Genomic DNA, 15,977 nt, shown 5'->3' with positions numbered 1-15,977 from the left:
ATGTTAGAGAGACACAGAAAACTATACATGTTGAGTAAGAGAACTAAATCTTCGGTTTTCAAAGCAGGAACTCAGATAACATCTAAAAAGAAAAAAATCAAGAAACTTCAGTGTAAGTTATTAACAGCACAAAATAACAGAACAACTAAAACAGGTAGTGAGTGGTTGCCTCTGTAAAAAAGGAAACAGAAATGGTCATTCCCAGGGCAGGACAGTATGGTTTTTTATTATAAATCTCCAGTCTTTATATCATTAATTTTGAATAAGTCTTGACTTCTTATACATACATGAGTATTGCTTTGAACAATCTGTAATAATCAAATATAACAAAGAATGAAGCACATGCCAGTTATATCTTGCTGCAGAACAAGCTCCAAGTTGTAACTGAAACCCCATGTAACTGAAAAAAAGAACAAGATGCAAAATCAGTGTATTTTTTAAAAAGTAAAGAGTGTTCTGCTCTTCCTTAGAATGCAGAAATGTAACAATGACTCAGACAATGTAAGAAATCATAACTTTTCTCAAATCCATCAGAGATCTGAAATTGTAAAGCAAACAAATGACATGAATTCTAGAGAGTGACAGAGCCCTCTGAAGTTAGGTTCAGCTCACAAAATATTTCAATATTGGCAAAGAAGAAAGAGATGAATATCAAAAATACTGGTAAGAAGAAAGCAGATGAAATGTTAATGAATTCTAAAAGACTGTGTGAGGGTCAGCACAGCAGTTTAGAAAAATTAGGAACTCCAGAGAGAAGTTCTTTTCTATGGGCTTCCTTTGGGAAGTCAGGACAACTGAGGATACAGCAGAGAAGCAAAGAGCCCCACTCAGGGGTGCAGGTGTAAAGCAGAGAGAACAGCACAGAAATTTGCACACTCCTCTGGAGAAGGAAATGGCAACCCATTCCAGTACTCTTGCTTGGAAAATCCCATGGACGGAGGAGTGTGGTAGGCTACAGTCCATGGGGTCGTAAAGAGTCAGATATGACTGAGTGACTTTACTCATTAGACTCTTCTTTTACACAAAGCAAAGAGCACAAGCCACAAGAGAAAAAGGAGAAACAAATCCTGTCTGCCTCTGGGATAAGGCAAGAAATTTTGTTGCTCCAAAAGCTCAGGCAAGGACTCACTGTCTCTGCAAAAAGATTAGAAGCAAAAGTTACCTGCTCCTAGAAAAAAAAGAAGGGGATGAAAACCTTCTTGAGAGCAAATCCCTACACCAGTATAAAGCAGATTTCTGAAAATGCTGGGGAAGGGGCTGGAAAACTCTACTGCACCTAAGACAACCTACAGATCAAAAGTAAAGTTTGGCTACCATGGAGAAGGAGGTAGAAACATTAGGAAAAAACCACTTCTGAGACTCAGGCACACAGAGTTTGAGAATGAAGCTGTACAAGAAAATCAAAAACTATGCTTCTATACTCAACACAATCCTACAACCAAATAATAAGCAACAGCAATTGACTATGGAGCATAGAGATATCCCTCACCTCATGGCATAGCAAAGACAGGACTGATGAAACCAGAGGATGGAGCAGAAAAATTGAGGAAAATCTTCCCCAAACCTCACCCCACATAAAACAGACAATGGCAAACCAAAGCTAAAGGAACCTGAAGTTAATGGTAACTGTGGAAACAAAACACCCAAAATGAGCTTAACTACCAACTAGATTGATGCTACCCTCCATGTTAACAGTCTGACAGAAAAAGAGACATGTCTATTTCTTAACATAAGTACTACTTAACTCTGCCTTTACTGTTTCTCAATACAATGTCCAATGTTCATTCAAACATTATAAGACACCCAAAATTGCAAAAAGAAATATGTCAAACAATAAAGAAGTCAATAAAAGGGAGGCTCAAGGGTGGTGTGGTGGGGGGAGATATACGTATACTTATAGCTGATTCATGTTGTTGTATAGCAGAAACAAATACAACATTGTAAAGCAATTATCCTCCAATTAAAAATAAATAAATGAAAATTAAAAATAAAAAAACAAGCCAATAAAACAGAGCCCAGAGATGACCCACGTGCTAGAAATCTAAGAAATAAGTTTTATAATACCTGTGATTAACAGGCTAAAAGATCTAATGAAAAAGGCAGACAACATGCATGAACATTTGGAGAATTTTATTAAAAAAACAGAAACTATATAAGAAAAGCATATGGAAATCCTAGGGGAAAAATACCACAGATGAAAATTAATATTGATAACATTATTAACAGATGGATACACCTCAAGAAATAAGTCAGTAATACTGCAGATAAATTAATAGAAATTACTCAAACTGAGACACACCAAAAAACGGAGTGAAAAGTAAAAAGGAGCAGAAAATCCTGGATCTATAAGACAGTACTAATGGTCTAACATATATATAACTGGAAACTCCCAAGGAGAGAGAAAACAAGGAAGAAGAAATATCTGAAAAGAAAGATAATACCTGAGAATTTGACAAAAATTTTAAAAAAAACAACAAATCACAGATCCAATATATTCATATTCATTAAGCAGGAAAAATACAAAAAAGAGAAGAAAGGAAAGAGGAAGAGGAAGAAAATGAAGAGACAGGGAGAAAAAGAAAAGGAAGGGGGAGAGGGAAGAAGAAGAGAAAGAAAGAATCAAATTTAGATACATCAGAGTTAAACTGCTAAGAACTAGTAAAAAAAAGGACATTTCCGAAGGCCTTTAGAGGGAGGAAGAAAGCATATCAAGATGAAAAAGAAGACAATTACAGCAGACTTCATACAGAAGACTATGCAAGTCAGAAGACAATGGAATGAGATCTCTGAAAGTGCTGAAAGAAACAGAAAAACTCAGAATCCTATACCCACACAAAAGTAACTTCTAAAATGAATATAAAATAAATTTCTCATCCAACAAAAGTTGACAGAAATCACTGCCAGCAGACATGCTAATACAAGTAGTATTAAAGGAAGTTCTACAAACAAGAGTATAATACCAGAAAGAAATCTGGATCTAAACAAATGAAGAGTATTGAAAACAGTAAAAATGAGGTTAAATGTCTTTTCTGTGATTCTAACCACATAGAAAGAAAATTGACTGTATAAAGTGAAATCAGTAGCAATGAATTATAGGTTTTGTACATATAAAGATAAGTAAAATGTATGACTACATGGGAGGTCAAAGAGAAAAAAGTGAACCAAGAATAAATGGAATAAATAGAAACAATTAGAAAAATGATAGGTTTAAATCCAACCATATCAAAAGCTACAATAAGTACAAGTGATCTGATCACCCCCAACTAAAGGTAGAGATTGTCAAAGGGTATTTTTAAAGGCAAGACTCAATTATATGTTTTCTAAAAGAAACCAATTTAAACATAAAGACACTGATAGGCTAAAAATAAAATGGTGGGGGGAAAATATTCCATGCAAACACTAATCAAAATAAAACTGGTGACTATATTAATATCAAATAAGAATTCAGAACAAGGAATATTACCAGGGATGGAAAGAAAATCACATAATAATAAAGTGGTAAAGTCATCAAAAAGATACAAGAATCCTAAATGTATATGAATATAACAACATAGCTTCAAAGTACATAAAACAAAACTGATAAAATTGAAAGCAGACAAATTCAAATTTATAGTTGGTGACATTAGCACTTGATAAATGAAGTAAACAAACTCAGAAGAGACATAGGACTTGAAAGAAGAAAACAAAGGGAAATTAGAACATATTTTGTTGAAACAAAAAGTAAAAACTCAACTTCTCAAAATTTGTGGGCCAGGGCTAAACCAGTACTTGAAGAGAAATATATATCACTAAATTCTCAGATCCACAGCCTAAGCTTCTGGCTTACAAAAGTAGAAAAATAACAGAAAATTAAACCCAAAGCAAATGAAGGACGGATAAAATAAAGAACAGAAACCAGTAAAACTGAAAACAGAATAATAGGGAAAAAAAATCAATGAAATCACAACCTTGTTGTTTGAAAATGATAAAAACAATTGACAAACCCCTAGCTAGATTCATCAGGATATAAAAAGAGAGGAAACAATTATCAATATCAGACATGAGAGAGAAAATATCATTACAGATGCTATAGCCATTAAAAGAATAACAAAGGAATCCTATGAACAATTTTATACCATTAAATTCAGCTTAGAGGAAATGGACAGACTTCTTGAAAGATTCAAACTACCAAAGCTCACTCAGCAGTAGGTAATCTGAGTAGTCTTATATCTATTTTTATATCAATTTATACTTAAAACCTTCTTACAAAAAAAATTATAAACCCAGATGGCTCTACCAGTAAATTTTACTCAATGCTTAATGAAGGAAGAATACCAAACTCTCTGAGATGATTAAAGAAAAGAAGATACTTCCAAACTTACTATATAAGTCCAGCACTACCCTGATAATGATACTAAAACCAGTATTTCTATTTCAGATGATGAAAATTTTCTGGAAGTGGATAGTGGAGATAGTTGTAGAACACTGTAAATGTACTTAATGCCACTGAATTGTACACCTAAAAATGGTTAAAATGGTAATTTTTTGCTGTGTATGTACATACAGGTATTTCACACTTTTCAAAAGTTTATGTCACTTTGCTTTTATGAAAGACCTGCACTAGTACCTGTTTTTGCTAACTAAAAGAAATCCAAAGAGGATTTTCATTTTTATGGAAAAACAAAAAATACCATTCAGTGTGTTTTATTTCACCATTACTGAGGCAGCACACACCAAGAGCAGTGAGAGTGGCAACTATACTCAGTATCTCAGCATCCAGTCACCACAGCTTTGAACCGTGTGTGAGAATCTGTGTTCTGTCTGGATTTATTTTGTGCATGCGTTAGCAAGATGAGTCCTAAGGTAACTGCTTCTTTATTTCAGGCCATTTTGGCTTACAAAAGGTTTCACAGGAATTGCTTTACTTTCAGATAGTGGGGGAAACCTGTATCACATAAATTTTAAAAATCCATCAATTAAAAAAAAATTCACCATATCTACAAAGTAAACAGAAAAATCATGAGCATCAACAGATGCAGAGAAAACATTTGGCAAAATTCAACATTCACTGATAATTAAGGGGAGAAAAACTTCTCAACAAGGTAGGAACACTAGGAACTATCAACCTGATGTAGAGCATGTATAAAAAACCTACAAGCATCATGGTATATAATAACAAAAGACTGAACAATTTCCTTGTAAGATCGGGCACAAAGTCAAGATACCTGTTTTTCTATTTTAACAATTAGCCTTCTATTCAACACTGAATGGGATGTTTCACTCACGGCAATAAAGCAAGACAAATAAATGAAAGCGTACAGATTAGCAAGAAAAAAGCAAACTGTCTTTATTAGCAGATAACACAATCGTCAATGCAGAAAATTGCAAAAAATCTACAAAATAAGCTACTTTAACAGATAAGTCAGTTCAGCAAGGTCATAGGATGCAAAGACAAAATGTAAAAACAATTGTATTGCTATATGCTAGAAGAGAAGAATTAGAAACTGAAATTAAAAACCAATGCCATTACCAACAGCACCCACAAACATGAAACATTTAGGGATAAACATAAAAAATGTGGAAGATATTTCTATAAAAAAGTACAAAACACTGCTGGGATATATTTCGAAAAACCTAAATAAACAGAGTTCAAAGATTGGAAGACTGAATCTTTTTAAGATATATTAATAAATGCAAACATGATATATGTAATATTCAACACAATCCCAAAGAAAAATTCCAATTGGATATTTTTTTGTTAGAAATTGATTCAAAAATTTATTATGAAAATACAAAGATTAGCCAAAACAATTTTTTAAAAGCAGAACAAAGATGAAGTTCTTTATCTGATCTCAAACCTTACCAAAAAAAGCTACACTCTATATACAGTTGTACAGTTGAAGAACAGACATACAGATTAACAGAACAGAAAATCTAGAAACAGACCCACACATAAGTGGTCAACTCATTTTCAACAAAGGTCTAAGTAACTTAATGGAAAAAGCATTCATCTTTTAAACAAAGGGTGTTTGGACAACTGGACAACATATGTAAAAAAGGAGAAGAGAAGACAGAAAGTGAGAGACAGGAATCCTTTATCTGATAAGGCACTGGCATCCAAAATATATAATGAACTTTTACAACTCAATAATAAGAAAGTAAACCATCCAATTTTTTAAAAGACAAAAATTTTGAACCGATATTTCAAAGAAGAGATACGAGTGGTAAATAAATATATGATGAACTAGTCAGCATTACTAACTAGGGAAAATGGAAATGAAATCCAATGAAACAATATTAAACACCTAACAGCATCATCAAAGCTATAAAAATCGACAATACCAAGAGCTAGAGAAGATGTGGAGCAAGCAGAAACCTCAAACATTGCTTGTGGAAATGCAAAATGGCACAACCTCTCTGGAAAACATCTTCAGTTTCTAATAAAGTGGCTTGTGCAGCTATTATATGAATATGTACCTAACAGGCTATATTAGAGAATATATACAACCAAGATTTGTACATGAATGTTTATAACCACTTTATTTACAATAGCCTCAAACTGAAAACCTAAATGTTGGTGAAGAATAAAACAATAACAAACAATAAAAAAGATGAACAAATGGTAAATGCAACAACCTGGATGAATCTCAACAATAAAGGTTGACACAAAGGGCTACATAATGTACCATTCAATTTATTCAATATTCTGGAAAAGGCAAAACTGTAGAGTGAGAAATCAGATCAGCGTTTGTCAGGGGCTGAGGAAAAGGAAAGACATTTACTATAAAATGGTATTAAGAAACTGGGGTAACAGTAATGTTATAAATCTTAATTGTGATGAGGGTCACACACACACTTGTCAAAATTCATTAAGCTGCAGTTCACTAAATCTTAATGTTTTTAAAGTGGAGATATATTAGTGCATACATACAGAATATCTTTGTAAGGACATTTATCTTCTTTTTTTTTTTTTGAATCCTTATACAAGATTCACTATATTCAGACACTATTCTAAATGATGTACAAACATTAACTAAACATGGGAGATACCTTTAGGAAGAGACCAAGTCTGAGGGTCACAGGGTAAAGTGAGGCTAATTTTTTCTTCACTGTTCACTCTTTTGCACTTTTAAATTCTTCTATGGACAGAGGAACATGGCAGGCTATAGTCCATTGGATCGCAAGAGTCAGAAACAACTTAGCAACTAAACCACCACCACCATCACCACTCAATTATGTACATATCTTGATTATTTTTTTAAAAAGCCAACTTTTTTAAAGCTACTTTTAAAGATTTATTTTTATAATTGCTTTTGTCACATTCTCAAAAGATCTTATTGACAAATCAAGGTATTAACTAACTCCTCTTACTCCACCTTTGCAGCATACAACTACCCCTTTTTTTTATTTTTGGCCATGCCATGTGGCTTGTGGGAATCTTAGTTCCCTGACCAAGGAATGAACCCGGGGCCAGGCCAGTGAAAGCACCAAGTCCTAAACACTGGACCACCAAGGTGCACCTTTTCCTTAAAGTCTCTTGCTACTCTCTCTTTTACAGGTGTTCTTCCTCCTCCTTTCTTTATCCTCCATGCATGTTATCTGCTACTGAAATCTTAACACATACACTTAAGAAGCATGGCTGGTGTCTTTCCCCTCTCTCACTGCCCTAGTTCAGACCGTCAGTATCTTTCACTGAACAATTCTGCTAGCACTGGCCTCCCTGCCTTCAGTCCTGTCCTGCCCATATCCATTCACTACACTACTTATAGGACTGTCCTATGTAGAAAGCAAACCAGATCATGCCATTTTCAAGCTCAAATCTCAAATTAATAATTCAAAAGCACGTTGCTTCACGTAAAAACAGTCATCTCAGCTACTCCTGACTTTCCAGACTCATCTTCACATATCTAGAATTTTAATTATACTGTAACTTTTGTTACGTGATGTAAGCTCCTCACCCCTAATACTTATTGGTCAGTTTCGTGAGTGTGGGGACCAAATTCCAGTCATCTTATCTTCAGTTTTAAGTGTCTGGCATTTAGTGGGTGTGATGATTAATTTTATGTGGCAACTTGTCTGGGCTAGGTACTCAGGTATTTGGCCAAACGTTATTCTGGGTGTTTCTGTGAGGGTGTTTTTGGAAGAGATTTACATTTAAATCACTGAACTCTAAAGAGTAAAAAAAATGGCTGTGTAGAATGTGGGTGGGCGTTGTTGAAGGCCTGCCTAGGCAAAGGCTGACCTTCCCTGGAACGAGAGGCAGCTTGCCAGTCAACGGCCTCCAGACTCTCCAGCTCCTTCCTGAGTCTCCAGCCTGCTGGCGTCCCCAGCAAATTCTGGAGTAGCCAAGCATCCAAAACTTCATGGGCCAACTCCTTAAAATAAGTCTCTGTGTGATACATACACGCACACACATACACACACACACTCCCTGTGGGACTCCAGTCCTCTGGAGAACCCTAACTAATAACACAGTGGGTATGCAAAAATATGTTTTTCTAATTAATGAAATTAATGCCGGTGTTTTGTTCTGTTTTATTTTCACTTAACTTACAAATAAAAGTCTACGAGGAGATTTATTCTGACATATTTTTATAAATCACTTACCAGTTTTAAGTCAATATAAATGTGTTAAGTTAAAACAACATATACACAATGTAAGAACTACAGAAACTTGAACACGTGTTAGGTTTCATGTTACAAATACTTTTAAAAGAAGAAAACACATTCACTAGCCAGGTTATAAAAACAGAACTGAAATCTCCAATGATTTCACACAGATAAATAATTTTTACTCACTCAAAATAACTGCCTAGATATTTACAGCACCTTAAAAAGTGTATCTAAGTATTTTTTAATAGATAATTTCATTTTTACTCCAAACCTCACAAAGGTGTTCCTGCAGAAACTGAAAATATCCCTGAAATAGAATCTGTATGTGAGAAAATGGCATGGAAAAAACCACATTGTTTATGACAGAAATAATTATTAAGCTTGTTTTGGGAATGTTCATACAACGAAATGCTTAATAAAAATAATTTCTACAAATGTATAGATAAAATGATAATTGAATACAAAGTGAAATGAAGTCAGTTACTGCCAAGTTAACTGCCAAGTCCTGAATTCAGGGTTCTCAGCTTCTCTTGCAATACAGGCAGGTGTTAATGATGTCATTACCTGCTGCAGAAGAAATAAGGGACCATGAACACAAGTCTTGGCAGAAAATAAACACCCTCTGAGTTTACCTTTAATTTAAAGTAAATAGAAAAATCAGTTTATAGAGTGTCTGTCCTATATAGCTCCTGCCCTAAAGGTATAACTCAGGATCTTTATTTCCAGGGTTTTCAGCTGTATTCCAGAAATAAAGGCTAACAACCTCCATTCTTAAAAAGCACAAATTAAAAAACGGTATATAAGGCAAAAATCATTAGTCAGTAAGGTAAAACTTACTACACTGATGTTAATATTATATAAAATATATACAATTATACAGCAAATTTTTAATATTTTCTAATTGTAAGATTATAATATTTTATCATGACCCATAAACAGTGGTTATTTTGTACCAGGAGAATCTGTATCTTTAAAGATATGAAGATAAGAGTACCAACTTGGAGAAGTTAAAACTTGACATCTACTTTACACTAGTTAAGACAGTACTAAGAGTCAAGGAACACTGGAACAGAACTTGCTCATTATTTTTATATTCTGACAGGACAGAACTTATCTGTGTAAATTTAACTCTCACCTTGTCAAGCTGATCTTGAAGACTAGTGGATGCTTTATAACCAAGTTGTAACAGCATAGCTTCTGCAGCATTTTTTTTGGCTATCTTTTTATTAGGTCCTGTTCCAGTAGCAACTTCATTGCCTACCTTGACCTGGTAAGAATAAAGTAAGAAATGTAATGACAGCTGCTTTGGTAACAAACATTAACATCACAAAGCAATGTGTTCTGCTCTCTAGCATTCAAAAATATAAAGTTCAGTCCATAATAAAATAGCAATTAAGATCCCTTTTATATTATTATATATATATGCATACACAGAGAAAAGTATGGAAATCTGGTCCTCAAAATGTCAATGGGGGTTATATCAGGATGACAGAATCTTCAGTTCAGTTCAGTTCAGTCGGTCAGTTGTGTCCAACTCTTTGCGACCCTATGAACTGCAGCGTGCCAGGCTTCCCTGTGCATCACCAACTCCCAATGATTGCTCAAACTCATGTCTATCGAGTCGGTGATGCCATCCAACCAAAAGAGTCTTAGGACATTTTTATTTCCTTACATATTTCTATATTCTTTGATTTTTAAACAATAAACTTATTTATATAAGCAGAAAAATAAAATTCACATTGTAGAGAGTTGATTATAACTACATTTAGTATTCTTTACTTAAATTAATAAACTGAAAAGGCTAAAATTCATATTGCTGCCATTTAAAGTAATGTTAAAATGTGCAGAAAACTTGAATACCCATTCCTCCAAAGAGGATAAGGAGATGATCAACAGGCACATGAAAAGATGCTCAGCACTGCTAATCATGAGGGAAATGCAAATCAACAAAACAATGAGATATTACCTCAAACCTGTCAGAACGGCTATCGTCAAAAATATCACAAATAACTAATGCTGGCAAGGATGGGGACAAAAGGGAGCCCTTGTACACTGCTGGTGGGAATGCAAATTGGTGTGGCCACTACGGAACACAACGTGGCAGTTTCTCCAAAGAACTAAAAATGGGATGGGAGCAGGGATAAACTGGGAGAATGGAATAGAGATACATACACTACTATACATAAAATAGGTAACTAGTGAGGACTATTATATAACACAGGAACTCTACTCAATACTCGTAATGACCTATATAGGAAAAGAACCTTAAAAAGAGTGAATATATGTATATGTATGCTTCCCAGGTGGCTCAGTGGTGAAGAATCTGCCTGCAATGCAGCAAACACAGGTTTGATCCCTGTGTTAGGAAGATCCCCTGGAGAAGGAAATGGCAAACCACTCCAGTATTCTTGCCTGGAGAATCCCATGAACAGAGAAGCCTGCTGGCTACAGTCCATGGGGTCGCAAAAGAGTCAGACACAACCTAGCAACTAAACAACAACATGTATATGTATAACTGATTCATTTTGCTGTACACTTAAAACTAATACAATACTGTAAAACAACTATACTCCAGTAAAAATCATTAAAACAAAAAAAATTGCCATATGTCCCAGCAATTCCACTCCTGGGTATTTATCTAAAAAAAACAAAAACACTAATTTAAAAAGATACACACACCTCCACGTTCATAGCAGCATTGTTTACAACTGCCAAGATAAGACGCAACCTCAGCATCCTCAACAGATGAATGGATAAAGAAGATGTGGTAATTATATACACAGTAGAATACCGCTGCTGCTAAGTTGCGTCAGTCGTGTCCGACTCTGTGCGACCCCATAGACGGCAGCCCACCGGGCTCTCCCGTCCCTGGGATTCTCCAGGCAAGAACACTGGAGTGGGTTGCCATTTCCTTCTGCAATGCATGAAAGTGAAAAGCGAAAGTGAAGTTGCTCAGTCGTGTCCGACTCTTGGCGACCCCATGGACTGCAGCCTACCAGGCTCTTCCATCCATGGGATTTTCCAGGCAAGAGTACTGGAGTGGGGTGCCACGCAGTCATAAAAAGAATGAAATTTTGCCAAATGAAACAACACGGATGAATTTGAAGGATATTACGCTAAGTGAAATAAGTCAGAGGAATACAAATACTGTATGATGTCACTTATTCGTGGAATCTAAAAATACAACAAACTAGTAAATATAAAAAAAAGAAACAGACTTACAGATATAGAAAACAAACCAGTGGGGAGAGGGAAGCAGGGAGGGGCACTATAGGGGCAGGGGATTAAGAGGTACAAACTATTATATATAAAATAAGCTGTAAGGATATACTATACAGCAAAGACAATATAGCCAATACTTTATAGTAACTATAAATGGAGTATAACCTTAAAAAATTATAAATTATTATACTGTACCCTTGTAACATATACTATTGTACCTCAACTATATATCAATAAAAAGTCTTTAATCCAAAAAAATAAATTTAAAAAATTATATAGTTTACAAAGGATTACATTAAATAATTTCTGAAGAGAACATATAAAGATTAATACAATACTGTGGTTGAAAACAAAGACTTCCGAGTCAGATTTGGGTATGAAATCCAACTCCACTATTTCCCATGAACTGATTCAAATTATTTAATATCTCTAAACCCTAGATTTTTCATTAGTAAAAGAAGGGTAATACAATGACCTAACAGTGTTACTTTGAAAATTAAACAAGAAAATGTATGTAAACTACAGTGTATATTATAGCATAATTGCTCAATAAACAGTAGCTTTTTATCATTACAACTATCCCACAGTTCTCTTTTGTGAACAAGATGCACACATGTATGTCCATCCACATATTTAAATGTACATCAGCCATCTTATATCCACATGTACGTTTCCTGAGCTGGGTAATGATTTTTTAGCCATGTATATGCTGACATAATACAAATATAAAAATTAAATCAGAAAACAAAAAAGGAAAAAATTACATGAAGAAATAGAAAATACACAGTGAAAGTGGGATTTATTTTTACAGATTGTTCTCAGTAAGTGATAGAAGGAGCAAACAAGAAGATAATCACAATTTCGGAAATTAAACAATGTAATCTAAATAATCTATGGGCAAAGAAGACATCTCACTGGAAATATTTTAAATAAGTAATAATGGAAATATAATATGTCAAAACTTGAAAGATCCAGCTAAAGAGGGTGTAAAAGAAAACATATAAGCCTTAAAAGCTTAGAGAAAGGCAGAAGAGTAATGAGCTAACCATTCATCTCAAGTAGTTACTAACAGCAAAATAAATCCAAAGAAATAGAACATTAAAAACAAGAGCAAAATTTAGGAAATATAAAACAAAGTACAACTGAGAAGTTCAAAAAGCCAAAAGTTGGTTCCCTGAAAAGACTAATACAGTGATAAACCAAAGGTAAGACTGATCAAGAAAAAATAAGAGAAGACACAATTAAGAATGAAGATGGGAGATTATGAACCTTCTGTAGCATTACAAAATAATAAGATAATAATTCAGCTAACATTTTTTAATATTTAAATAAAATGGAAAATTTTCTAGACAATGCAAATTTCCAAAACTGGCACTTAATAAACCCCTAACTATATAAATCTATGACTACAAAAGAAGTTAAAACCACAATTAAAAATTTTTTCACAACGAAAACTTCTGAGAGTTTTTCTAGCAAGTTCTACCTAATATTTAAGGAAGAATAATGCTACTCTTACAAAAATGCATCCAAAAATAAAAAAAAAAAAGGAATCCATCCCCAATTATTCAGTGAAGCATCACTTTGGTTTCAAAATCCAACAAGAAAAGTATAAGAAAAAAAATGTAAAGACCAGTTTCATTCATGAACATAAATGCTAATTTAAAATAATACACTGAACAAAACAATGTGAAAAAAAAAAAGAAAAATAATGACTAAGTTAAGTTTATTTCAAATATGTAAGGTAGGTCTAACATTTGGAATTCAAACAAAATCAATGTTATCTGCTATATTAATCAGTTAAGGAGACAAATCATATGATCACCCACATAAATTGAACAAGAGCATTTACGAAAACTCAATGTTCATTCATATTACTCAGCCACAAAAAGGAACGCATTTGAGTCGGTCCTAATGAGGTGGATGAACCTAGAGCCTATTATACAGAGTGAAGTAAATCAGAAAGAGAAAAACAAATATTATATATTAACACATATATATAGGATCTATAAAGATGGTACTGATGAACCTATTCGCAGAGTAGCAATGGAGACACAGACATAGAGAACAGACTTAAGGACACGGCTGGGGTGGGGGAAGGAAGGAGAGGGTGGGATGTATGGAGAGAGCAATATGGAAACATACATTACCATATGTAAAATAGACAGCCAATGGGAATTTGCTGTATGACTCAGGGAACTCAGACTGGGACTCTGTGACAATCTAGAGGGATGGGATGGGGAGGGAGGTGGCAGGGGTGTTCAAGTGGGAGGGCACAGAGACAAACCTATGGTTGATTCATGTTGATGTTTGGTAGAAACCAACACACTACTGTAAAGCAATTATTCTTCAATTAAAAACAAATAAAAAAAATTTTTTTAAAGGCTCTCTTAACAGCTATCAGAAATTTTATAGTTCAAATCTCTGCAATGTTATTGAAACATTTCAATTTGCTTTTTCTGCTGAAACCACGTTATAACAAATCAACAGTAGTCTATGGACCCCACTTAGAAGCACCGATCTAGTGGTTGGAGTTGGGTGAACACGCATCACCTTCCGTATCTGTTGGCCTGCTCCTGACCCAAACAGCAGGCCCTATATACAAAGTCTTCAAGTCCTTGGCTAGAGCCAGCCTCTGCTACCTGTTGTTTTTTCCAGCGCTTGGTTTGTTCCCTGGCTTCAAAGGAACAGGTTTTGACTCTGTGCTGTTGCTGGAAAACTTGAAGCTGGAAAGATGAAGCCAGCTATGCCAGGAGCTTCTGCTACTGCTCTGAGGGTCAAAAGACTTGCCAAAGTAAATGGCAGTGAAAGATAATAGAGCAGCAAATAATGTTTCAACTGTTTTCACAAGCTATATACCTCTTCTCATTCTCATTCAAATCTTCGGCTGCTTCATCCTTAAATTTCAGTTGCTGCCAAAGCTGAGGCCCTCTGCCTCTAGGTTCCTGTTCTTGGGCCAAGGGGTTCCCATCACAGCATTCATTTTAGATCTGAGTCTGCTGGCTTTCTGTCTGACCTACTCTGACACCCGAAGACTTACTTCCAGAACAAGTGCTTCCAGATTCATTTTTCCTATTCACCCAACCCTTGCCTAACACGAGCTTTTATAGTTCCATGGTTCAATAGCTTGTGAGTAGCTGGTTACCCCAGAGTTATTTGTTAGGACTGAAAAAGACCACTGTGCTAAAGGACTTTGGTTCCCTGCCAGCACTTACAATGATCACTCAAAAAAAAAAGAAAAAAACTCACTGCATTATAAAAGTCAGTAAGCATGTAAATGGGCTTCCATGGTGGCTGAGTAGTATAAAGAATCCACCTGCCAATGCAGGAGCCACAGCTTCAATCCCTGGTTCATGAAGATCCCCTGGAGAAGGAAATGGCAACCCGCTCCAGTATTCTTGCCTGGGCAATCCTATGGACAGAGGAGCCTGGTGGGCTACAGTCCATGAGGTTGCAAAAGAGTCAGACACGACTTAGTGACTAAACGACAACAAAGCATGTAAGTAAACCTCCAAAAGTCATCCTCCTAGAAAGCTTCCAAGATTTATGACTACTGTAAGATTTTTACATTAAAATGTAAAGTTTTCTGCAAAGAAGCTCAATTATTTTACTATGCAATAAATTTATGATGACTAGATGTTTGTCTTTAAACAAATCATTTAAATTAAATCCTCTGGACTTCACTGGCTGTCCAGTGGTTAAGACTCGGCACTACCACACGGGGGGCATGGGTTTGATCCCTGGTCAGGGAACTAAGGTCCCACATGCCATACAGTGCAGTCCCCTCCCCGACAAAAATTCAAGATACTGTGTTTTAAATAATAATAAATTAATTCATTAATGAAGTCTTCAAAAAACTAACAAGAAGTTTGGTAAAATAGCATTTACCAAAAACTTAACCATCTTCCACTGAGTCACAAATAAAATTAATGAAATTTCCTTAATATATATTTTTTAAAACTTGAAATCTTAAAAAACAAAACCAAACCTGAGATCTTAATCACAGGTAGGTAGAAAAATTAACATCATATGATATATAATAATAAAATGTGCTGATACACAATTTAATTTAGTTATCATTATTTTCTCTTTGAAAAATTAAAATACCCCTTTCCAAAAAAAGAAAAAATATGCTCTGGATCTAAATGCTCAAATAGTGTCATTGG

The 15,977-nt window shown here is 34.8% G+C and overlaps 1 protein-coding gene across 50 annotated transcripts in view; it reads right to left on the bottom strand.

Moving 5' to 3' along the window:
• STAU2 (staufen double-stranded RNA binding protein 2) overlaps positions 1-15,977 on the bottom strand; it is a 333,314-nt gene that overhangs the window by 172,413 nt on the left and 144,924 nt on the right. For all 50 annotated transcript variants that reach the window (XM_081501630.1, XM_081501611.1, XM_081501636.1 and 47 more), the window contains one exon: positions 9,728-9,859. In XM_081501630.1, coding sequence (XP_081357756.1) covers positions 9,728-9,859 — 132 coding nt within the window. The remainder of the gene's footprint in view (positions 1-9,727; positions 9,860-15,977) is intronic.

Source organism: Giraffa tippelskirchi, chromosome 6, assembly GCF_054371585.1.
Source record: "Giraffa tippelskirchi isolate mGirTip1 chromosome 6, T2T-mGirTip1v1.2.pri, whole genome shotgun sequence".
In the NCBI taxonomy this organism is placed as follows: Eukaryota; Metazoa; Chordata; class Mammalia; order Artiodactyla; family Giraffidae; genus Giraffa; species Giraffa tippelskirchi.
This window is presented reverse-complemented; position numbering and strand designations above follow the sequence as displayed.